The sequence below is a fragment of the Callospermophilus lateralis genome, chromosome 16 (genome assembly GCF_048772815.1).
Source record: "Callospermophilus lateralis isolate mCalLat2 chromosome 16, mCalLat2.hap1, whole genome shotgun sequence".
In the NCBI taxonomy this organism is placed as follows: domain Eukaryota; kingdom Metazoa; phylum Chordata; class Mammalia; order Rodentia; family Sciuridae; genus Callospermophilus; species Callospermophilus lateralis.
In genome coordinates, this window is record NC_135320.1 from 46207183 (window position 1) to 46233298 (window position 26116).

The 26116-nt window shown below is 33.6% G+C and overlaps 1 protein-coding gene across 1 annotated transcript in view; it reads right to left on the reverse strand.

The window, feature by feature from the left end:
• Positions 1-26116, reverse strand: part of Mmp16 (matrix metallopeptidase 16) — a 253800-nt gene that overhangs the window by 71033 nt on the left and 156651 nt on the right. The window contains exons 5-6 of the mRNA XM_076836056.1: positions 2971-3132; positions 733-944 (exon numbers count right to left, since the gene is read on the reverse strand). Of these exons, the coding sequence (XP_076692171.1) occupies positions 733-944; positions 2971-3132 (374 nt within the window). The remainder of the gene's footprint in view (positions 1-732; positions 945-2970; positions 3133-26116) is intronic.

Sequence of the window (26116 nt, forward strand, 5' to 3'; positions counted from 1 at the left end):
TATATTTACCTTCCAATATTATATAATTTACCTTTGATACGTTGTTCTTCAGTGTTATTGTATGAGAAACCAAGGACATTAAGCAGCATATGACAAATGTAAAAATAATTTTAGCTTGTAGTCTTTTAAACAAATAATATAAAGATACAAATGGCTGACTAAATAAAACAACATGTATATGTTAAATAGAAATGATAGTCTCATAAAAGATTCAACTCAAATGGCTACCAGTAGATCCCAAACCAAATGATCAACAATCTTCCAAAAAAAAAAACCAAAAAACCAAAAACAATGTAATTGTCAAGTCTAATTATAGGTATCTCATAAGGATGTGTACACCAAAGATACAATAGCTGCAGTGTCCTTGGAAGTGGCTACGCTCCCAAGCAAACCATGCCTATTAGTTCCTATTCATGATTTAAATTATGCTATTTTATCTCTTCATAACATGCAGCATTTTTCACCCTCACATTTCTAGGCATTTTAGCTTCTGCTGACATAAATGTATTCCCAAAATAGACCGTTACAGCAATCTTCTGCTAGACATTTAAGCCCATTTGTGCATTTATTTTTTAGGATGCTTTTTTTTTTTTTTTTTTAATGGACCTTCCAACAGTGAGAGGGCTGGGAAGGTAGTGTCAGAATGAATGAGAACTTGTTTTCTAAAGGGACACCAGATACTTGATCTACCCTTAAAAAAAAAAAAAAAAAAAAAAAAAAACAGCCTCCTACCTTGAAAACAAACATCTCATGGCGAAGAATAGCTAGAGTGTTAAAGTTCCCATCACAGATGTTTGGTTTGGCTCCAGGATAGGAAGGTCTGCCGGTGGGGGGCCGAGGAGGCTTTGGCCTGTCATTTTTCCTTGGGTCAGCCGGAGGAATAGAGCGGTGTGGGGGCACTGTTGGTAGAGGTCTTGTAGGTGGAGGGATCTTGTCAGGTGGACCTTTTGAAAATATGAGGACAGTGCTTGGCTCACTTAAAACTGGAATAGTGCTGGAAAATATGCTACAGAGAACAATCACTTATCAGCATAGGGCACAGACTAAGTAAGCTAAGAGGTATTTAGGATCCTCTATTTTCTGAAACAGAAAAACATCTTACCCACCGATAGCCAAGTCTATATGAAACTGTCCTCATCACGCTAGATTCTGAATCCAAGTAACTAGGTTTTCTTTGTCAATTTTTAATGATTTTTTTAAAATTAGCTTCACCATAGACCTTATTGGAAAGTTGCTCTCAAATCTTTTTTAGAAGTGGATGGTTTATAAATAATAAATAAATGAAAATGAATCCTGGAGCCACACATGTAAGCTCCAATAAAATTAGTTCTGAATTTTGACAGACATGCAAATATTGCTGAAAGATAAACACTTAACTAATCAAAGTTTATCCTACTGTAGATCTTATAAACTTTTAAAACTATATTTTATAAACTTTTACTGATTTCACTATTTCCTTTGATTAAACATTTTGACAAATTGCTGGATGAGTGTTTCATTTAAATATTGAATTGAAAGTACCTATTGATTAAAATACCACCAATAAAATATTAATGTCAAGATGTTTTCCTAAAATGAGGCTTCTAAATCAAGCCAAAGTTTACACATGTCATTTGGTACAAATGTTAAGTAAGCATTGTTCCTCAAGGGATTTATGTTTTAAAACGTAAAAACAGAGCTGTTCACACTTAAAATTTAAATATGGGAAGGATATTGTTTTGTAGATTTTTAGACTACTAAATTCATGAAGTCATGGGAAAAAGACTTCTTTCAGCTAACCACTTGAGAGGAATTTCCGATGATACACACTTAAGCATAAGCTAACAATTCAATGCATGAGATCTTTAGCTTTGAGGCTGAGACAGGTCTTTTTTCTCAGTGCTCCAACAAAATAAAGAGCAGCACAAAAGCTGACCTTTTTTTCAAATCTATTTTTATCCTGCAAGAATGCTTGCCTCTGAGATATTAAAATCTAAAAACTAATGAATGCAAAGAAAATTAGTGAACTTAAACTACACTGTTTAAAAATGCAAATAGCATCCTTTGGATGCTGGATATTAACATATAGATAGCACATATTTGTCTTTGTGTTGTAAAACTGAAAGCTTCACTTCATTAATTTGGTAAACCATACTTGCTATATGTAAATTATAAATGTCAAGTTCTTAACAATTATGTGAGAAATAAATGTCTTTAAAAAGGTCAATGGTTGTATTGAGGGAGTTAGGATTATAGTAAATATGCAGGCTAGTCTTCCCTTTTTTCTTAATTTGCATTTAACCAATGAATCCCAAAAGATTACTGTACTAAAATTTTATCTCATGTTATATGTTAATAAACTTAGCCACTTGTTAACTTTCACTCCCTTGCAGGTTAACTTTCACTCTTCATGATTTTGAGGTCAGTTTATTACCTTTGAGGTCAATTTATTACATCCATCACATAAGGATGTTTTCAGGCCCTCCAAGAGTGATTTTTCTGGGAAATTCATAATAGCAAATCACAGAAACTGTGAGCTAATCTGTCAGTTTGTACTAAAACCTCAAAATCTTATATAAAATTCTTACACTTATTACTGGTTTTATTGGTTGCATTAATTTATTATATTTTTAGCTCAATTTTAAATATGAACATTTATTAGATCATTAGTATAACTGCAAATGTCAATTAAATACCCTACAAAAACTTTCAATAAGAAAGACTTCCCCATTACATATGCATTAAAGCATCTGAAACTGTATCAACAAAACTCAATTGAGAAATTGACAGAAGAATTTTCCCTGTGGGCCAGATGTGTATGTATGTATATGTGTGTGTACACACACACACACACACATATACACACATATATTTTTTTCCTTCAGTTTTTCACTGTGTTATATACTTACAGCATCCATTTCTAAAAAGAAAATACAGCAGGGTTCTGAACATCACTGCTGGTTTAACCAAACAGAAACAGTGGTAACCTACCATATATCTTCTGGATGCCCTGCAAGTCATCATTAGGAAGTTTGAAGTTGTCTGTTTCCATATACTGGTAGAATGGAGCCATGATAGCTGTGGGGTCATTTGAATGCTCCAATCCCAGAGCGTGTCCCAGTTCGTGAACTGCCACGAGAAATAAGTCATTTCCTGTGCAAAGGAGAATAGAAGACAAAATGATTATAACAATAGTCAAATAAAGAATTAAAAAGAACAATCTAGAATATTCCAAATGTTACCCAAGAAATATAAAAGGAATTTTTTACTTCAACTATGAGTACGCTTTACCATTGGCTATCCTATTCACCAAATCCAATATCCTTCTTTTAAAAAGGGGTTGGTGAGGGGAAGGAGATAGTGGCGATTATTGAAGTCACAGAAATTTGGAAAGTGGAAGTTAGAAAAAAGAATAAAAGTTGAACAAAGAACAACAGAACCAGAAACCAATAATACTGCTGTTAAAATAGCCTTCCAATTATAATACCTAATATACAACACCTTACTTTTATAACATAAAGATAACAATAACAGATTATTTTCAAAAATTCTAACAACAACTCAGTAAAAAACAGAGCAGATATAACCCTTACTTTTATACAGATAAGTAAACTAAGGCACAAACAATTTGATTGTCAAGACTGATGCTCGTACTTAACAAAACTGAAACTGGTATTCAAGTTATTGTAAATTCTAGATTAAATCTTTAATATTTCACTATACAATATCACTACATAGTAGTAGTATAATAGCATAAAAAAACCACTGGTTAGCAGTTATACTAATGAATTATAATGCTAGCTATATAAATACCAATTCTCATCAATTCATAGATAATCTGAACAGAATATATTTACCTAAGAGCTGCTGTGCCCCACGGAAAATTCCCATTTACAGTAAACATGTAAAGTCAAGTCTACTTAGTGCAAATTATGCAGGAATACTTAGTGTGATTTTATGTAGTCACTCCCTGCTGATGACTTCTACATGTTGTCTGATAGCAAATCTTCATAATTGAACTCCTCAGGAAGAAAGAGGTGACTTTATATCTCATTAGTTAATTCTAAACATTTACTTATAATATATTAACATCAAGTGGGACTGTTATATTTCTCAGGATTATGTTTCTAAGCAAAATCTTCAACGAGATTAAAGTGTCAAGTTTTACATAAATGACAGGCCACAAATGCAAATGATTTCAGTGACTATAATTTTTAGAAAAACTCCTTTCCAAGCATTTTGTAGTGCAGTGTGATAATTTCCTTCAAAGGACTACTTTGGGAACACAAATCCAGGTAAATAACCAAACATTTCCCCCCCATTCTGGAGTAGTTTGTAAGGAGAAATGGATGAGATTAAGGGGCTGGTTCCCCACATGACATTAGCACCCTGAGAAAAACCACTGAAACTATATTTCCAGGGATTTACCTGACTCAAAGAACAACTGATTAAACACTGGGAGTCAAATTTGAGAGGTATTAAAAAAATAAATATTACTAGTTTCAACCTCAAAGAGTGTAATCTTCCCATAAAATTACTTAAAAGAGAAAATCAAGATATAAAAGAAGCAAAATATAATATGTATTAGCTACAGAAATGGAATACTAATTATCTCACTGAAAGCTACCTAACTCTATTGTGGGCATATTGATTTTACCTGGATTTTCTCATTTAATTCCGCAACAGTTGTGTGACTCCATTTAAAAACAAAACAACAACAACATTAAAAACAAGAAAACTATGTCTGGAGACATTATGTAAAAATTGCAAGATCACATAGTAAGGCAGAGCTCGATTAAAACTTCTTATTGTGATGCCAGAGATTATACTTTTAATCACTACACTAAATCACACAGCTATAAAAGCATTAGCATGCATGACAGATTATATAGTGCAATCATATGAAAACAAGTTTCATTCATTAAATCATTCACATACTTTACAATCATTCATTGCAAGCCTACTATGGATTAAGCACTTATCTTGGCTCTTACAATATAATAGTAAATAACAACAAAAAATTTCCAACCTTATAGAATTGACATTCTTAAGTGGAGGATACTAGGAAGAAACAAAATAAAAGAGCAAAGTATATATTATGTTATATAGTTATAAGTGATGAGGATGAACAGCAATGCAGGAAAGGATGGGGTCATCAGGGTGACAGCGTGTATACGGGATAGATAACAGTATGGTTCTGGTTTGTGGTGTTACTAAAGTAGGAAACACCAAAAATTTTTGAGGAGAAAAGGGGCATAATCTGACAACCATTTAAACAGGATCACTTGGATAATTATTCTAATTATTCTTGAGGATCAACTGCAAGGTGCAAGGAAGCAGCATGATTCAAGATCTGAAGCTACTGAAATAATCCAGGCAAAAATGCTGTTGGTCTGGACCAAAGTTGGAACAGTGAAGATAGACAGAAGTGATACAATTCTAGATAATATTGAAGGCAGAGTCACAGAGTTTAATACAGGACAAGATGCATGGTCTAAGACAAGAAAATGGTCAAAGGTAACACCACGTTTTTGATCCAAGAAACTGCAAGAATGAAGCTGCCATCCACTAAGACGCAGAAAGCCCCAGGACAATTGCTTTCTATTGCTTTTGTGTGCAACTGTATGGAGGCAGGATGTGGGGCAGAGAGCTGGGGAGCATTATCAGAAGTTCAGGTCTTTTAGTGTTAAATTAGAAATCATTAAAAAAATTCATATACACACACACACACACACATACATAGAGGAGTTGAAAAGAGAATGGACTTGGAATATAGGAAAACATAGGTAGTATTGAGGATCATGATTCTGAAGTGAAATGGATCCACTGTGTGGTTGTCTTTTCTGTCCACTCTCATTCAACTATGTTAATATAGATGCTGAGTCAATAGAGTTGTAACACATTTAATATTAAAAGTAGAAAGACAAATGAACTGTTGGTGTATGTGAAGGAGTAATTTTTGACAGACCATGGTACTTGTGCCATGAAAAGAAAATGGCACTAATACTATGGAATAAGGAAGACAAGAATGAGGTAGGTTGATAAAATAACTGAAGTTCAACTTTTAAGTTCTGATGTAGTCAAAGGAAGTCATGATGTTATTGGGAGTGAGTTGGACAAGTATAGAGTGGTACCCATTAAGGATACTCACAATTGAGACTTTTTAGAGTAACAGTAAGAATATAATTATGGAAGGAAGTCTCTGAGTTAGAATAGAAATAAAATAATTGGAAAGGAGCTCTAATAACTGAGAGACCAGAACACTAGAAAAATAATGTGCTGACTGTTGAGAACACCAAGAATTAAAGCTAGGGTAGTACTGAAGAGAGTGGCAGTGAACCACGAGGAAAAATCATCAAGAAACAGGAAGATGACTTGAGGGTCAATAGAGGACTACAGCAAACAGAGTGCATGATTGGAATAATCTGACAAATATTACCATGAGAGCTTAACGTTTTTATGGACGGAGTATGGAAATGATCTGTAAGTACAATTAAAAAGGATTTGAGCACCATGATTTGAGTACTTGTGATAGAAAGAAGATGGAGAAGAAAACACTGGAAAGAATGTAAGAGAAAGAATATAATCAAAGTAGAGAATAATTTCAGTTGCAAAAAACAACTTAAGGGAAAATGTTCCCAGCAGAAGTTCATTATCAAGAGGATGTGGACGATAAGAGACTTGGAATTTCTCTGGTGGTAGTAGTTTCACAAGATGGAGAGTGGAAATAAACAGAGGCAGAATTGGTGATGTGCTCAAGTTATATGGGAATTAGCAGGTGAGGAGCATCCTCTGCTTCTTGTGGTGATTGATGGATATGAATAAAAAGGTAAGTAGATAATCAGACTAAACATTATTTCATATGTAGGAGATTATTTCCTTAAGAATGTGCTAAAAGAAATTAAAGAGCATGATTTTTGCAGAATACAGAAAGTGAAATTATAGATGGGATCCTGGGGGAAAGAAATATGGAGAGAGACAGAAAAAATAACTCCTTTTTAAAAAAAAATTTCTATCACTTTCCCACTATCTATAAGATAATTCCTTATTCTTCAGGAACATAATCAAGAACTTTCATGCATAATTCCTTGCCCTACCTTTCCAACATTGTCTTATTTCTTTTCCTTGTATGAACTTATTCCCAGTCATAGAAATAGATGCTTGCTCAGTCCTTAGGGTCTCTGCATAACTGTCTTTTTTTCTCAGATTGCCCTTCGCTCTGTAGGGCACTGGGTGAACACCCCATCAGACTTGCCATGACTGTTCAAAATATTACTTTGTATGTTTTTCCTCCTTGAGGGAAATCCTTCTGTGTTTTCTCCTTTAGATGCTCATATCCCCTTGTGTGTCCCCTGTCACAACAGTTGCATTTTATTGGCATCATCTGTTGACAACTCTTCCCAGGATATTCTGAGTTCTTTAGAAGACTGAAATTGAGCATCATTCATCTTCATGTTCTCAATTCTGAAGACACTGGCTGGTCTATAGTAGATGATGAATCTTTTAGTGATCTAGAATAAATAGACTAGCTTTCGGGAAGTGGAGAGCTAGTTTGGATTTGGGGAGTAAAGAGTAAAATGTTAAATTTCACCTAAACATGGTCGGTCTGATACTGGGAAATCAAAAGACTAGGACTTCTGGGTTACTGGAACATAGAAAAGTAGTTTTAAAAATCAATGCCTGTAGACTGGGGATATAGCTCACTTAGTAGAGTGCTTGCCTCACATGTACAAGGCCATGGATTCAATCCCTAGCACCACAAAAGAAAAAAAAAAGAATCAATGCTACTCTGGAGTGGAAAACTAGGGGAACAAGGCTATCAGTGATCATCTGAGCAACCTAGTCTAGTCACAGGAGAAGGGAATAAAAACATAAGGAAGAAGAGAGTTATTTACGTAGACATTGGAAATACATGATGAAGATGTTTTGAAGTATGAAATTTAGGGAAAAGACTTTTAATGGATTCTGTCATGGAGGATATTCACAGATGAGGAAAAAATTGGAAGGAAAAGATGTCACAGTCATTTTTAGATGTAGCACATTATCTAATCCCAGCTCTAAAATCAATACCTTTGTCTTTTCAAATTACACAAATATTCAAGAATCTGATACCAATGAGTTTGACTGCTACCCCAAATAATATATTAAGTGGGAGAAAGAGGTGGTAGAAGTGGTAGGACAGCTTCTGAGCATGCTCACACCCTCGGCACATGGTTAAGTTTTGTCTGGAATGTACTATCAATGGCTGAAAGCAAAGGAAACACTCATCAAAAGCAGACCTTTTGGCAAAACAAAGATCTATCCAGTAGACAAAGGACCAATAAAAATCCAGACATCAGAATCAAGAGCAGAAAACCCAAAGGCTGCCAATGAGTTGACCACAAACAGCTGGCTACATCTGCTCAGCATGGAGATGGCGCTGGTTTAGAATATAGCTTTAGATCTCTGGGTCTTTGTTTGGCAAAAGACACAATTACTTGGGATCAGAGTCCCAATGTGGGCTTTTAAGGACTGCCTTGTTTTTATTCTTCAAAATGAAAAACAAAAAACAAAAAACAAAATACCCATCCTTCAGCAGCTTCCTCAAGGTACACTGGGTCCCCTTCACCAGGACAAAATAATACCTTGAACCTTGTTTTTGAGATAAATATGTAGGAACCAATTCTCTCTCATGTAGTCAGAAAAATATTACTATCAGTTATCCACTAAGCTTTTGGCTAGTGGTCTAGCTGAATTATTAAAAACTCCTCAAATCTCTCACTGGAAAATAATCTCTTGGTTACTATATATGTATTGTCTGGTAAGAGGAATGTAAAAGGACAAAAATAAAACAGACCTACTATCAACAAGGTCATTACAGCCCACGTCATTTCATTTCATGTATAGCTTCTCATCAGATCATTCACATTACTCCTAAACACCATTTCTAAGGGTAGAATCATGTTGTATAAGAAATAAAGTCAGGCTTTTAGAAGAAAGTTAATAGGATTGGGATATGAACTTGTAACCTGTTGAGTATGTCACAGTACTTCTAATCAGAAATGCTGGCCAAGGGCTCCAAGTAATTACCATTCTTCAGATGATTGGCAATAATGTAATTAAACGTTACTTGCAGCTTCACAATAGTTTGAAAGGGTAAGTTGTTAAATAAAGTACCACCCTGTGATTTGAATTCTACTAGGAACAAAAGTTGTTGGCACATGACAAGCTTTAGACAATTAAAATGCACCAGACCTCTTTCATAATGATGAAAATAATAACTGCTCCTGTAACTTATCATTAATTCACATTATGCGAGATTCTCAACTGGAATATGCCTTGATCTTATCGCCACATGGGCAACAAAAGAGAAATCATCCTCTTGGTTCTTAATACAAAAATAGTTCTTGCTTCTTTTGCAAGATTTTGAGTTTTGTGTTTTGAGGCTTTCAATTGTGTCTCTAATCTCCTTCCCTTTGTGTCCTCCAATACAATTTCAGAACACTGAACTGTGTATTGTGAAAGATAATGCCTCGTTTATCATTTCCTTGTCATAATTATGTCTATATTTTATTCCAAGCTCTCTCATCCCTCCATTCACATGCTGTCCCCTCTGCTAACATATTCTGAATGTTAAAAATTGATTGTATGGTATTTCATATATGAAAATTATTGGAATTCTAACATTTATAATTCGATAAGCCTATTCAACAATTGTATCACCAGCACCATTGAATCTGTTTTTTTTCCTCTTATCTCATAAATTTAGCTTCCCTATTCCCTCCAGAGGTAATCATTAATCTAAGATTTAAATGAACAATTATCTTGCTTATATTTCTGTATATTTACCAAATATTTCAATAAACTTGAAGTTTTTCCTAGTGTTTGAGCTTCATAAAATCAGTATCATTTTGTATGCTGTTTGTGGAGACTTGCTGAATCTCAGCATTTCTTTCCTATTATCTTCTAGTTTGTCTCTGCCTTTTTTTACAAAATCGTATTAATCTTTAAGAACAAAACTCAAAGTCAAATCCTTTATGAACAGCCTTCCCCAAGTCCCCAGGTAAATTTAGTTTCTTTGTCTCTGTATATTTTTGTTCTTTTGAAAATAATTTGATTGTAACACACACTATAATTGCCTTGACAACTTCTGATGCTCTTAATACTTGTTTTTATTTAGTCTACTATAATTATACATAATAGTGGTATTCTTTCTTATGTATTTGTACATTCACATATCATAATTTAATCAACTTCATTCTCAATATCTTCCCTTTCCTTCTTAATGTGTATTTGCAATTTAAATGACAGAAAAAAATTGTGTCATTTTCACATATGAAATAGACAATTATAATGCACCAGACCTCTTTCCTGATCATGAAAATAATAACTGCTTCTGTAACTTATTTTTTTCGTTTTTAAAATAGCTTTTGTTTTTGAAAAGTTAATTGTGCAATTCAGGAAAAATAAAACACGAACTGTAACTTATCCTTGTTGATAAAATATACACATGACTTCCATCTTTGTCCACTCTCTTCTCTCTTACTTTTTCTCCCTCTTACTTTTCTCCTCTTCTTTCTCTCATCAAAAATCTGGAGAAACCAGCTTTCTAAAAGAGCCTTTCTACAAGAGCTACATGAGTGAGCTTGGAAGTAAATTCTCCAACCCCTTCAGATGACTGCAGCCCTGCCAGTGGAGTTATCTGCAAGATTCCCTGATCGAGAACAACCAGCTAAGCTGCCTCTGTATCCACAACCTCAAAACTATGTGAGATAATAAATGTTTATTGTTTTAAGGTGCTGAGTTTGGGGTAATTTCTTGCATATTGATAAATAATTAATATGGGATATTTTAGTATTCAATTCCTCTCTATGTGGTTAGAATTGGTAGACAGGAAAAGAAAAAAATGAAAAGACCTTAGTAGAAAGAAAATTACTTTGAGGCACTAGTCGGGGTATAGTAATCCTGCAATAAAGAGGGAAATTAAATATTGTCCAGTTCAATCATATTTTCATATACTGAATGGTTTGGCAGTAACCCTAGGTATAAAGAAAAATCTGTCACTGAAAATTTCAGTAGGTGAAAATACCATCTCTCTTCCTGCTGCACGTGTCACATATCTGTACACCTGATACCTTGGTTGCATGTTTGCTATTACTTTGCACTTCACTGACAAGAGGTCCACTTTCTTAGTGGTCAGGAAAATATGAAGTTCCTATAAAGAGCTAGAAGTGGGGTAGCTAAATCTATCAAAAGAATAGGAAGTAAGTCCAGGTTATTGAGCATCTATGATGAACCATAAATGTCAATGGCTTTGTCAATGAAACATCATGGCCTATACTTTTTCACTCTGCTTTACTAATAACACTTTCAGAGGCTGTAGAACTTGTCAAGTCAGGCAGCCCACGTGAGGCAAAACTGGAATTTACTTTCTGAGGATGCAGGTCCAGAAAAGAGTCTGGTCATAACTCTATTATTCAAGACAGAAGCTGAGAGAAGTCAGTTTTGAGTAGTTTTTTTCTCCTCTATTTCTAAAATGTAGACTCTCCTATGCAAGTTTCTGTCTATCAAGGGCTGGGTGGTCTCCTCTTGCTTTTTCCCCTGTCCTCTAAGGCTTAGCTGCTCTCATAGTGCCCCATGCTTCAGAATGATCCCTTGGCTCCTCCATCAGACACTTTGTCCAATAGAGTCAGGCATAGTTTAAAATGAAGGAAGTTTATTAGTGCAGTCTCTGACTGGGTGCTTACATTTAATGAGCAAATACAATGCAATTATAATTATGAGTAGTATTTATATGTGTGTCTGATAAATTAAGGGTGAACTTAATTTGTATTCACTTATGCTTAGAATTTAAGTGTTTTGTTGTATATAGTACTATTTTTATACTCCAACATTTGAAAAATCAAAGGAATTGTTTTATAAGTCTTAATAAGTCTTGTGTAGGGTATGAGGTAGTTTACATGTGTTTGCTTATCTACTTTTCAACATATTAGTTAGGTTTTATTATTATCACAACATTACATTTAAGGAAACTGAATATTTCATAGATTATGCTGTTTGACCAGTTACACAGAAAGTGGCAGAAACTCCCTCATACAGGGTAAGCCAACAACCAAGAAATTAGTGTGCTGAGAAAATGGATCTCATTTGGATCTGTTCTTTACTGAGTCCTAAATATCTTCTCCAGACTCCAGAATATGCATCCAAGGAGACAGAACCATTTTATCAAGTTACCTGTTCAAAGGATACAGCTGCTTCCCAAGAGGTCTTTCTAGGAGGATGAAATCATATTATTTCTTTTCTCCACTGAATTAATACTAAACTTATTTAAAAAAAAAAAATTAAAAATTATCTGTTTTAGTCTGCTTGGACTGTCATAATAAAATACCATAAACTTGGAGGTATAAACATAGGAATTTACTTTCACACACAGTTATGGAGCCAGGAAATCTGAGATCAGGGAGCCAGCATGGTCAGGCTTTGGTGAGGGTACTCTTCCTCACTCACAGACTGCTACTTGCTATGTATGTCCTCACACTATCATATACAGGAGGAAAGCAGGATCTCTGATATCTCTTTCAGTACAGGAACCCATCAAATGCACCCCATCTTCACAATCTCATCTAACCATAAGTACCTCCCAGAAGCCCTATCTTCAAATCTTCCTAGTGCATGGGGGCTAAGATTTTAACGTACAAATTTTATAAGGACACAATTCAGATTACTTCCTCAGTACAATTATTGCTGCTCAGTAAATTTTAGTCACTTTCATTCTTACAACTTAATTTTAATTAAGTCTAAATGTCTTAGAGCGGGTCAGATATGGTGGTACATGGCTATAATCCCAGCTACTCGGGAGGTGGAAGGAGGCAAGAGGATCATCAAGTTCAAAGCCAGCCTGGGTGAATTAGTGAGAGCCTGTCATAAACAAACAAACAGACAGACAAATGCTTTAGAGCACACACCACATACACACACACACACACACAAACACACACACACACACCCCACAAAAAACAAAACCAAACAACAACAACAACAAAAACCTGTTTTCAAAACAATGGAAACTGTTGTGACAGGTCAGAGAAAGGTGCAAAGATATAGTATATGTTCTTTAATTTTTAAAAATTCTGTTTCAAAATATTTTATCAGCAATTGAGGATGGTTTGCTGAGAATGTCACAGCTGCTTGTTTGGACCTGGTTAGGTCTGAAGCATGCTACTAATAAGACAGAGTTAAACACTGGCACCTAAGATAGGAGGGAAACAAATTGCTATCAAATAGGTGATGTCTTCCAAAATCAGTAAAAATATTTTGAAAAGCACACAAGTACCAAACATTTATAGCTTAAAAAAATACATTAGAGTAAATCAATCTAATAAAAACAACTTAGGTCTCTGTTAGCCAGGTAGTATGGAGAACCTAGGAAAATATTTGGATAATCAAGGCCAAGTACACTTAGTATTCCTTTAGGCCATCATTTGTTTATAAAGTCTGTGCTTTATAAAGTAGACATGTCTTCTCTTATTTCAGAAAAGTCTCACTGAAAAATAGCAAGGTAGGGTATGGTTAATCACACCACGAGAGAAAAAAAAGAACTCGTTGTTTTCTCTTTGAGTTAAGATTCTAGGAGCATCCATCCTCAGGTATGTGCCATGCCACTTATTCCCGTGTGGTCAGCTTTCCCCATATGTCATACTTTCCCCAAGAGCAGCTCATTCTTATTGGTCAGAATGATTCTGGAAGCCTACATGCCTTTCTCTATAGCTAGTTGAAAAGAGATCAATTTTAGTAATTAACTAAACAAGAATAATCATGTAATAAATTGCAAATCCACTTTTCAGAAAATGGTTTGAATTATTTGACATATTATTATTTGGATAATCAAATTATTATTTATATAGCAGTACTTATAATATATGCTACAATTTCTATACCAGCAGCAACTATGCAACATATTTTTTTAAAATTACTAGTTACCTACTATGTGTAAAGAACTATTTATAGAGTGACTGGACTACTGAAAATTAATCATAATATATAATTGATTTTCTACTCCATGACAGAAAATATGAGACTCTTTATTATTAATTAAGGAACTGAGCGTTTAGTTCCGTTAATTCTGCGCTCATTGGACTCATAAGCCTCTCAGAGAATTTGAGAAAACATGTAACTTCTCCCAAGAAGCATGAATGTATTAGCAAAGCATTACATATGATAGTGGAGTTATTTTTACCCCACTAAAGTCCTTTAAGACAAACCCAGGTATAAACTCTCAATTTTAAGATGAATAAGTTCTAAGGATTTAATGCACAGCATGATGACTCCGGGTAATAATACTTTATAATATACTTATAAGTTGTTATCTGAATTTTAAGTGTTCTTATTACCAAAAAAAAAAAAAAAAAAGAAGGAAGAAAACTATGAAACTATTTTAAGCAGTGGATGTATTACCTAACTTTATTATGAGAATCATTTCACAATGTAAACATATATAAAATAATACACTGCACACCTTAAAGATATACAAAGGAAAAAAATAGACAAAACAGATTTAAAATTCTCACTGGCTCCCAACTATTTATTAATCTCTCTGTAGATCATTTCTTCATTTGTAAAATAAGTCTAACATCATCTATTTTATAGGGTTGTTGGTAGGTTGAGTAATATCATGTATACAAATATTTTACAGAGAGAACAGAGTCTAGACTTTTCTGAATTAGGAGAAAACATGTCTATTTCATTCAGCACAGATTTTATAATCAAACTGTAGGCTAAAGAAATACTAAGTATATTTTGGTCTTGATTATCCAAATATTTTCCTAGTTTCTCCATACTACCTGGCTAACAAAGATCCAAGTTGTATTCATGATATTGATTTACTCTAATGAATTTGTTTAAAGCTCTCAATGTTTGGTACCTGTATATTTTACAAAGAAACATTAACAAGAATATAGTTTAGTACTTAAAGAATTATAATTTTAGCAATAGTACCAACTATAACTTCTATTGCTCATTTTCCTATTATTAATAAAATTTATAGCAAACTTTTGAGGGAGATAATAACCACACAAGAATAAGCTGAAGTTCCAGTACATTAGATTTCAATAGGTCAGAGGTCTGTTGACTTCCCAATTATCACTTCTGACTTTACCAAAACCAGAGTACTGTTAAACATGGTCATCGTACAATATCTATGAAAGATCTGTTAAGAGCAAGTTTTTGGGAATTTTGAATATGAGGTTTAAGAACACGATCTGTAAAAATAATACAGTACTTTGGCTATTGAAATGTAAAGAGGTCTCAGTATGTAAGAGAAACTGGAGGGAAGATGTGACTGAAGGCAAATGAAGCAATAAGAAAGTTAGTAAGTCAATGTCTTCAGGTGATCAGGGACCCTGTCAGGATGGTGAAAAGGAGAATGAAATAGGAGAGTATGATATTGGGAAGAAAAATACTTGAGTGATGGATATATATATATATTAAATATATATGTATATATATATATATATACATATATATTTAATATCTGGGATGGGACTAGGAAAGACAGTTGAATGAATTGGACATAACTTTCTTATATTTATATATGAATACATGACCAGTGTACCTCCGTCATGTACAACTACAAGAAGGGGAAGTTATATTATGTATATACAATATGTCAAAATACATTCTACTGTAATGTATATGTGAAAAAAAACAAATAAAAATTTGTTATTTCTCATTATTAAAATAGTTAATCATAACCCTTTAATTACCAAATTTTGTTAAAAGCATCTCATACTCTCATTATTGCCAAAAACAGAAAAATTGAATCTAGATTTCTATTTTAATTTTTGAAATATACTAAATGGTTATGACTTATAAAATCTGTCCATTTAAAACTCAGATGTAAATATTTCACATTACTTTCACATAGTATCTTAAACTGGTTCTTTGCAAATTTTGTGTTGAATGGAATGATGAATAATAAACAAAAAAAGTGGTACAAAAATTTCTAAACCATTTTATTCACTTATATGTAGTCCTCCTATGTACTTCACTATATCCCTCAAGCATTTCTTTTCTGATTCAGGAGCTTATCATATAAGAGAAGTACCTAGAAGGCTTATGGTAATACCACTGATATGGTGCTGCTATACACAGGGCTAGCTCATAAGGAGATGAGTTGGCATTTTGAGGAAGAGTACTGGGCTTATTGGGATGATAGAGGCAGAATTGAAAGAGCCAATTCCCTGCAAATAGCATATGTAGTATACAACTGCAAACTCAAGGTCAGTTTTTGAGGGCACACATGGAGATTCCCCTGTCTGCTATCAGTCTATCTATAAAATACTTCTTATGTAAAGTTGGCAGCCAGTACCTTCTTGCATATGAGAAGAATAATTACCAAGTAATTAATATCTTTTGTTCACAAGATGCCAGCTTTTTTAGCCTAAATGTTTAGGCACCAGAAACTTGTTTTATTTTATATTGGAGAGGAACTTCTGATCATAATGATAAAGAAATGACTGTGATTAAAGCATACAAAATAATTTACACGGTGGATGAACATGATATGCATTTTTGTGGCTTATCATTTTACTTATGATGAAGGTGGCCTTAACTTTCCCTTTAGCATGAGTAAACTTTAAACAAATTTCATCCTGATTATAGGCACCTGACTTCTCTTTATTTATAGCATTTACTTTAGAAAATTAAAAAAAAAAGATACTTTAGAAATTTCTTCCTCTACCCGCTGAGATGTAAATCTTCCAAGCCTCTTATAAGTTTTACAACTCCAAAGTGTCTTCCCCAAGGACCTGGGAGCCATCCCTTTGGCCTGTGCTCATCAAGAAAGATAAGGACCCTATCTTCTCCTAGTCTCTATGTGAGGGGAGGAGCCTTGATTAGTGCCAATCAGCAAACATGATGACCTAATCACAATCATTAACTTGATCCTATAAAGTATCAAGGCCAATCATGACTATGTATTCATAGGAAAATATTGGGAAGACATTTGTAGGCTCCAGAAGAAAGGCGCCTAAGAAGGAAGGTGCCCCAGGAGCTGGGGTGGTGGTAGGGCTCATCTGGGCATCTGGATAGATTCAGATAGTTTTCTGGTTCATTTGCACTTTCTAAAAGAAAACAAAAATTGGAGAATGGTGGGGTTAAAATTACCAGCTCTTGAGGATCACAACAGAGTCTCTCATAGGAGTGCCCAAATTCCAGCAAGAAGGCCATAACAAGAATTAACAGGAAATCAACAGTGAAAATTACAGAAAGACCTCAATGGATTTCTTGTGTACTCAGTCACCAGAGTGTGTGTGTCTGGCCTTCAGGGCAACTCTATGTACCCTGGTTTCTCTGTACCAAGATGTGTTTACATGGGTAGGAGCAACTAACCTGTATTTAAGTACAACTGCTTGGTTTCTGAAAGTAGAAGCATAAAGAATTAAAGAATTTAGAAGTTAGGGAAAGATGGACTTTTACTCATTATCTAGATTTTGCTTTTCTCAGTTCACTGCCACCTGATTATTCATTTTTGTCACATTATCAAGCTGATGATTTAGGAATAGATCATTTTCTGTCTTTCTGGGGAAAAAATAAAAAATACATCTATCCTCAAGTATTTGTGCAGAGATTGATAACATACAAACAAATCTATTTTTATAAACCGTCAATACATATTTCAAACAACAATAGGAGGTATATTGCAGAAAAAGAAGCTACATTTTGATTCAGCTAGAGGTCCTGATGTCTTCCCTTTTTCCTCTAACTGAAGCATTTCTCTGAGATAAGAGTCTGATTTTGCTTTAAAGTGGTGGGTTTTTTCGAATGTTAATTTTTTTAAATGTTAATTTTGTTTTCATTTTTGGTCTTCCTCTTGAGCAACCCTGTTTCCTTATGACTTTCTCCCTAGCCTACATTTTTTTTCATGAAGACACTTTTTAGTAAAATTAGACTAACAGGCATAAAATGTAAAATGTGTAAAATTATAATCTTAGCATCGTAATATAATCACACAATTTTATGGAAGGCTTCCTATTAATGTCTCTCTGTGTGTGCAAGTGTTTGTATCTTTTTAGTACATTGTGCCTCCAAGCCAGTAGAAAAGTTGGCATTAATTTACTCATCTGGCCAATAGGGTTGATGGCTCAGAGCTTGCAATCAACAATTTAGGCATTCCTGACAAGAGTTATTTTAAATGAAATTCTTCAACACGATTAAAACTATTGATGTCAATAAGCAAAGGCGAATGTGTTTGTTTTCTGCACATCTCATTTCAGACACTACTTTGAGTATATATTTGTGTTATAAGAGCAAAATGTAAAATTTGGTTTGATCAATAAGTTATCCTTCGTGGGGGAAATAAAAAACTGAAATGCAAGACAACACTTTTGATAATTATTTATAAGGTGAATATTAACGAGGCTTAGGTAAGCCAGTTCATCAAAAGTATTCTGTATAGTAGTGGACTTTATAGGATACATGTATATGGTAATGGTGAATAAAATCAGAAGATTCATGCCTGGACTGGTATTCACACAGCAAATTTTGAGAAATATTTCTGGATCTTTCAAAAGGATGTGATGTCACCTAAGTGCCTTCTTTATCTGCTTTCTTTAGTTTGCCTTTAGAGTGTTAAAACTGAAATAGCAGGATAAAAATGGAAGTGAAAATGAAAGGACATTTGTTTTTTAAATAATAGATGTTCTTTATATTTGTTTGTGATTTATTCAACATATTCTGTAATGAAAAATCGTATTTATTTATTTTTCATTCTACCTAGATACAGCAAAATATCTTGTCTTATTTTTAAGTAAATAAATATATGAAAGGCCAGAGTTTTAGCTTAGGAGTTGGCAGAATACTCTGTTGGCAACATGGTTAAAAATTTCAAAAGTTCTGAAGAATGTTTTCTTTCTAGGATTCATGACTTGGAAGGAAACCATAACCTAAATGTCTATGTATGACTTGTCAAATCTTTGATTCTGTGTATGTGTCTTGTAAGTAATGAATAAAGCACCTGTGTTTCATAATTTTTTTTTACAGATTTTACAGAAGTAAATTCATATAGTAACTTTATTGCAGTCTTTGAAAATTCTTTCAGCAAATAGTAAGACTTAAAAATGTACTCGAAATACTGACTTAAAAAAGAGGCAAGGCATATCAATTTCTAATTTTGAGGTTTCCTTTACTTTTAATTATCCTTCCATTTCAAAGGACCTAATTAATTGGGGAGTAGTTTTCTCATTTACTAAAAAGGAAGGAAAAATTAACATTCATAGAGTACCCATTAGTGCCCTGAAATTAATCCTCACAAAACTCCCTTTAAGAGGCATAATTACCCAAAGAGAATACCTTAAGAAGAAAAGGTCTAGAGTAAATAACTTAGAAGCTACTAAGTGGCACAAGAAAGTTTGTTCCCAGGTTGGTTTGAAACCAAAATCTTTTCCCTGTGCTGAATATGACTCTCAAGTGATTTATTATTGACACACATATATCTTGTCCTATGTAAGCTTTATCATATAAACAAAAGTAGAGGACATTGATGCAATACTATGATACAAATGAATAAAAAAGAGAAACAAGGCTGATTCCCTAGGAATATCACTTGCTTAATGTTTGTCACAGGCCGTTAGTTTCCATAAGTTTTGATCACAATAAGAAAGAATTTATTATCCACTGCATGCCTAACCAGCAGTATATACTAGCCACAGCAGATCAAAAGTTCCTGAGGCATCAACTTGACTCCACCAAACAAACCTACTCCCTGCATTCTGTAGATAAAGCATTGCTATCATTACAGTACTCCATTACTCAAAATCCTGAAGTGCTTTCTTACTACATTATAAATTATCCACTAAAAATCCCCCATGTTTTAGTTAAAACTATTCTCCAACCTATCTGCCACTATTTACCAATACAGAGCTTAATTCTTAACCATTCCCCTAAGAAACTACATTAATTTTTACTTCTTTCATTTTCTTCATGCTAATACTGCATATATAAGGGCTATAAAGCATTGGCCTCTCTTCTTTCATTGTTCAAACTTTTAGTATTTGCTTGATTGTGACCAAACAAGCTTGGTCAGTGTTTCAATCAGCTTTGCTGCTGCTGTGACTAAAAGACCTGACAAGAACAATTAGAGGAGGAAAAATTTATTTGGGGGTTCACAGTTCCAGAGGTCTCAGAGTCCATAATACACAGTGGCTCCATTCCTTGGGGCTGGAAGTGAAGCAGAACATCATGGCAGAAGAGTGTGGCAGATGAACGCAGAGAGAGTCCACTCACCAGTTATAAATGTGTACCCCAAAGCCACACCCACTAATGATTCACCTCCTTCAGCTATCCCCAGTTAATCCTACCAGGGGATTAATTCAATAATTGATTTAAGGCTCTCATAACCCAATAATTTCTCCCCTAAACCTTCTTGCATTGTCTCACACATGAGCTTTTGGGGGCCATCTCATATCTAAACAATAATAGCCAGTCAACATAACGAGGGAAAACAGAACTGCATGTATGCATTTCCATTCATTACAACATATCACTCTTTGCTGTGTCTTTTTCAGAGAGAAAAACTTCCCTCTGAAACTAGACTGTATTCAAATACTCCCTCTGGCTTTGTTCTGGTCTGTTTTCTTAGTCATACTAATAAAAAAATGGTATTTACTAAAAATTATTTTAGCTGTGCAGAAAGAGAGTGTTTTATGTCTTACATTACTTATATACCCCTCTGTAAAAGAATGGAAATTAAAGATTTTGCATGTATGAAAATGTAACTTTTAATATTTGAATAACCATGGTAAAATTCTTTAAATATGTTTTTCAATTGTTCTTTGTAAATAACAACAATAATGATAAGAGTTGGAGTTTATCATGGCTACATCATAAATTAGTAGGTTAAAATGAAAGTATTTTACTGTCTCAACATTTCTGGGGTTAGAGATCTAAGAAAACTTAAATGGGTTAATCAAGATAATGTTTTTTTTTTTCATGAGATTGCAGACAAAATGCTAGCTGGAGCTGTCAGAAAGTTTGACTAGGGGTGGTTCTCCCTGAAATTTCAATAAATATGTGTTGGCAAGTCTTGAATTTTGCTATCTATTGAACAGGGACTTGGTCTTTAATATTTTCCTCTTTTTATATATTAGCTTAGTCCCCTTGACATGACATCTGACCTCCTCTACAGAGATTGATGAAGATTGCTTGAAATGGATCCTTCAGTCTTTTATAACCTAATCTTAAAACTGATTTACCATAGTCTCTTCTATGTGTCATTTATTGCATATGGATAACTTTTATTCATCTTATACTCAGGAGGAGGAGATAACACAAGGTATAATTACCAAGAGATAGATCACTGGTTACCATCTTGGGTGGGGGTACTCCAGCATCAGTGATGGTGAATGCTACCATCCTGGAGCAATTTCTAGGATTCAGATAATGTATTAGGTATTCATATTCACTGAGATAATGATATAATAGATAGTCTTTCATTTTCGATATGAAGAAAATGATAGGCAGAAATATTAGAAAAATAACAGGGAATTTTGTTAGTAAGTGGAAGACCCAGGATTCAAACCCATGTCTATCTTTATCAAAGTCACCATCTTGTCTTCTCTTTAACACTTCAACTTTTTTTAATCTTTTGCAATAATAATGATAAGTGATCTAAATTGTGATGGATTTTATTCTACACATTGTCATGTTATTTAGCATAGAAGAAAGAAAAATCTTACTGAATTATCCTGCTGTTAACTGTAATAAAATTGGTTCTAGGAGAAAATTATAACCTTTAAAATCTCCCACTTTTCAATATGACTCAGATAACTACAAAAAAATTATACAGCATATCTGACTTGCTAAATTTTGAAATAAAATGTTTGTGCTTAGAATTGTTCTCCCAAGAACTATGCAGAAATAAGGGACCTCCTCCTCTTTGTCTTGCATCCTGGGAATCTGCAGGGGCTCTCCTCAATTACTGTTCTTTCACATGAGCTGGACAATCAGGAGTTATTGATGGATAAGATGAACCTTACTGAATGAATTAACAATATTTGTTGATTTCTGAAGAATGTATTTTCCATTTTATTTTGTTGGAACAGTCACATAATGCACGTTACAACAATGAGTCATCTATAGCCTTCCCTATGTATTTTTGACAAGATATTATGTAGATCTATTCTCAGATTAGTGGCTTTTAAGGTTCAGTAGCCAACTTTTAGAGAATCAAAACTGCAGGTTAAGATAATGATGCATAATTACACAGAACACTTGGATTTCAATTAAAAGTGTGGCAACTATCTTTAAAAATTCAGTATAAAATCTGTTTTTTTCTATCATAGTTCTAATTATGACAGCAATCATATCATCTAATATGTAATTATATTCATTTATTGTCACTGTATATCCTGCTGACCTTCATGTATGATATAATCTTCAAGTCAACTATATAAAAATAAAAAGGAAAGAAAATAGATTATAATTCATCATCAATATGTAGATCATTAACTATAGTTTTCTGTTATATATAAAATAAAATGCAAACAACAACAACAAAAAAAAGATAACTAAACAGAACCTCCAAAGCATGAAAACTTTAAAAAGTAGGACCATTGCTTTGTTGAAATGTAAAATATTTATAGAAAATGTACACATAAATATAAAGTTTTAAATTATTTTATAATATGCATTTTACTCAGCTAGTTAGAAAACTACACCTCTAACAACTTCGTACCAATTCTAACAAATATAATAACTGTATGCAATGGTTTTCAAAAGACCACAGTCTCCATTGGGTCAATGACTATTAAAGATACACAGCTCTCAGATCATTAACAGCATCTTTCTTCATACTCACATACAAAAAGAAATTTTGGTTTTAGTCCCTCAAAGTTGTATATTTGACATCCATTAATCTTTAACTTACATCAAACTTAAAAGTACTCAAATTTCTCTAAATTGTCCAATAGGAAGATCTTACCCCAAAACTTCATTTTTTTTTCCAAAGAAGTGCCTATATTTTCTATGACTTTTAGTTTCTGTTTCAAAACCAGTTCTCTTTTGTGGTAAAGTGGGTCTACCTACTATCTTAATTCAAATTAAGATACATGTTTTGTGGTTTTTGGTATTGCAAATTACTAAACATTTTTGAAAATCTAATTTTATTTTATTTTATTTTATTTTTTTTAATTGATTTTTATTGTAGGTTGTTCAAAACATTACATAGTTTTTGATATATCATAATTCACACTTTGATTCAAGTGGGATATGAACTCCCATTTTTACCCCATATACAGATTGCAGAATCACATCAGTTGCACATTGATTTACATATTGCCATTCTGGAGTCTGTTGTATTCTGCTGCCTTTCCCATCCTCCGCTATCCCCCCTCCCCCCTCCCCTCCCCTCTTCTTTCTCTACCCCCTCTACTGTAATTCATTTCTCCCCCTTATATTTTTCCTCCTTTCCCCTCACTTCCTCTTGTATGTAATTTTGTATACCCCTGAGGGTCTCCTTCCATTTACATGCAATTTCCCTTCTCTCTCCCTTTCCCTCCCACCTCTCATCCCTGTTTAATGTTAATCTTCTTCTCATGCTCTTCTTCCCTACTCTGTTCTTAGTAACTCTCCTTATATCAAAGAAGACATTTGGCATTTGTTTTTAAGGGATTGGCTAGCTTCACTTAGCATAATCTGCTCTAATGCCATCCATTTCCCTCCAAATTCTATGATTTTGTCATTTCTTAATGCAGAGTAATACTCCATTGTGTATAAATGCCACATTTTTTTTATCCATTCGTCTATTGAAGGGCATCTAGGTTGGTTCCACAGTCTTGCTATTGTGAATTGTGCTGCTATGAACATGGATGTAGCAGTGTCCCTATAGTGTGCTCTTTTTAGGTCTTTAGGGAATAGACCGAGTAGGGGAATAGCTGGATCAAATGGTGGTTCCATTCCGAGCTTTCCAAGAAATCTCCATACTGCTTTCCAAATTAGTCTATGTGTTTACATTTCCTTAAATATTCTCCCATTACATCCCTATAAAACACCAATAGGCTAATAATGTATATAGGCTTATTTTGATGACTTGTCCTATGGTTTGTTATTTTCTAATCTGCTCGTGTCTGGAAACATGTATGAACAGAATTTTCCCCAGTAAGCTTTTTCATATCTCCTCTCTCTCTCTCTCTCTCTCTCTCTCTCTCTCTCTCACACACACACACACACACACAGATTAAAAAAATAAATCTTTCCCATTTCTATAATGAATTCAAACTTTATCTCACAATTATTGTACTATTTTTATGCAATTCTCTTCCTTTGAACTATTTTAAACCTTTATTATAAATCTTTTAGTCCTTTACAAGTTCTTAAAGTTTATTTTAGCCAAACTTAATTCTACTGCATGCATTTATCCATTAAGCAAACACTTATTGAGCATCAAATTAAGCACACATACCTGAGTCTCAATGAATTTAGTCTGACAGGGTAGACAGATAAACAAAAATTCAAACAACTAAACTCATAATTCATTAGCCATAAGCTTAGCATCTAAAATGTTGCAGGCACAGTGGATTCAACAAATAAACTCCAAGTCTTGGTCTGTAACTGTCAGATGTGTGATCAAAATTTACAAGTGTAGCAAGTTTTGAGGTAAAAGTATGGATAATCTATTGAAGAGTAAAGACTCAGATGAGGAAACAAACATTTCTATTATGATTTTGTAGTAGGACCGAGTATTAGAGTTTAAAACTATAGTCAGGGCAAACAGTTATGATCCAATTAAAATGCCTACATGAGAATTAACCAAAGTCTGATCCAAGGCAGAAGTGGCATGGATGGTTGGCATGGTATGGTCTAACAGAGACACAAAGAATTGACGCAATGTCACCAAGTTATTTGTAGACAGGGGCAGACATAAAGGGCAAACAAACAAACTGAACATAAACAAAAAAACTCAGGTTGACAACAGGTTTCTGGTTTGTACAACAGATGGATATTGATAGATTAACACAGACAAAGAAGATAAAAAAAATTATAGCAGATCTGGGGATGTAAGTTAACTTTTGAATCTCTTCAGTTTAAGGATCCTGTGGGACAGAAGAATTGGGTCTGGAGCTCAGATGAAAATTGTCTTAGTTTAAAGACCTTTACTAAAAAAATAAGCTCTATTTTTATTAAAAAATATATAAATAGATTAAAAGTAAGCAAATACAGAGACATCATAAAAAGGACAGCAAATTATTTTCAACATGTAAAGAAACATAAACGCTTTACGACAAATTGTCTTCCAATGATATATTCTGCATGTGACTGCTCTGTATACAGGCATTACAGATATCTATTTTATATAAATGATTTGCTTTTCTTTCATACTTTCAATGCTACTTCACTTTAAAATGAAACAAATATTGTTAAGAAGAATGAAGTCCAATTTATGGTAAGTGGCTTATTTTATTTCCTGCTCAAAACATTTTCCTGTATATAGTTAGAAAAAGAAGCATTTGAAAACCAGTCAGATTAAAAACTAAGAAAATTATTGGAACACATCATAGTAAAACTAATGAAATCTAAACAGAACATCTTACAACAGCTGGAAAAATGAAAAAAACATTTTGTTTAAGAGAGAAAAATTGGCATACGACTTCTCAACATTAACATTGAGAATTAGAAGACAATGATATGAGATCTTTACAGGCTTAAAGAAAATAATAGCCAACCTAAAATTATGCCAGCAAAAATATCACTCAGAAAGGAATGCAAAATAAATAAATTTTCAAAGACAAGCCAATATAATTTGTTCATAACAATTCCACACTAGAATTAATCTTAAAGGATTTCTGGCAGAGGGATATTCAAAACTCCAGGAACAGCCTCAAATAACCAAAGCTGTTCTGAGGAAAGAACCCCCTTCCCAATAGATGACTTACTTATACTGCAGATAAAGACTTTCAGTAAACTACCAAAATCAACACTGATGAACAATACTGGTATAAGGATTGACAAGGAGACTTTATAAATTAAACAAATCATCCAGAAATAGATCCACAAATATAATCTCTCATTTAATGACAATCATTATAAAGCAGGATAGTAGGGAACAGATGTCCTTTTCAGTAAATAGTGCCAATTCAACTGAATACCATATGGATAGAAATGATGA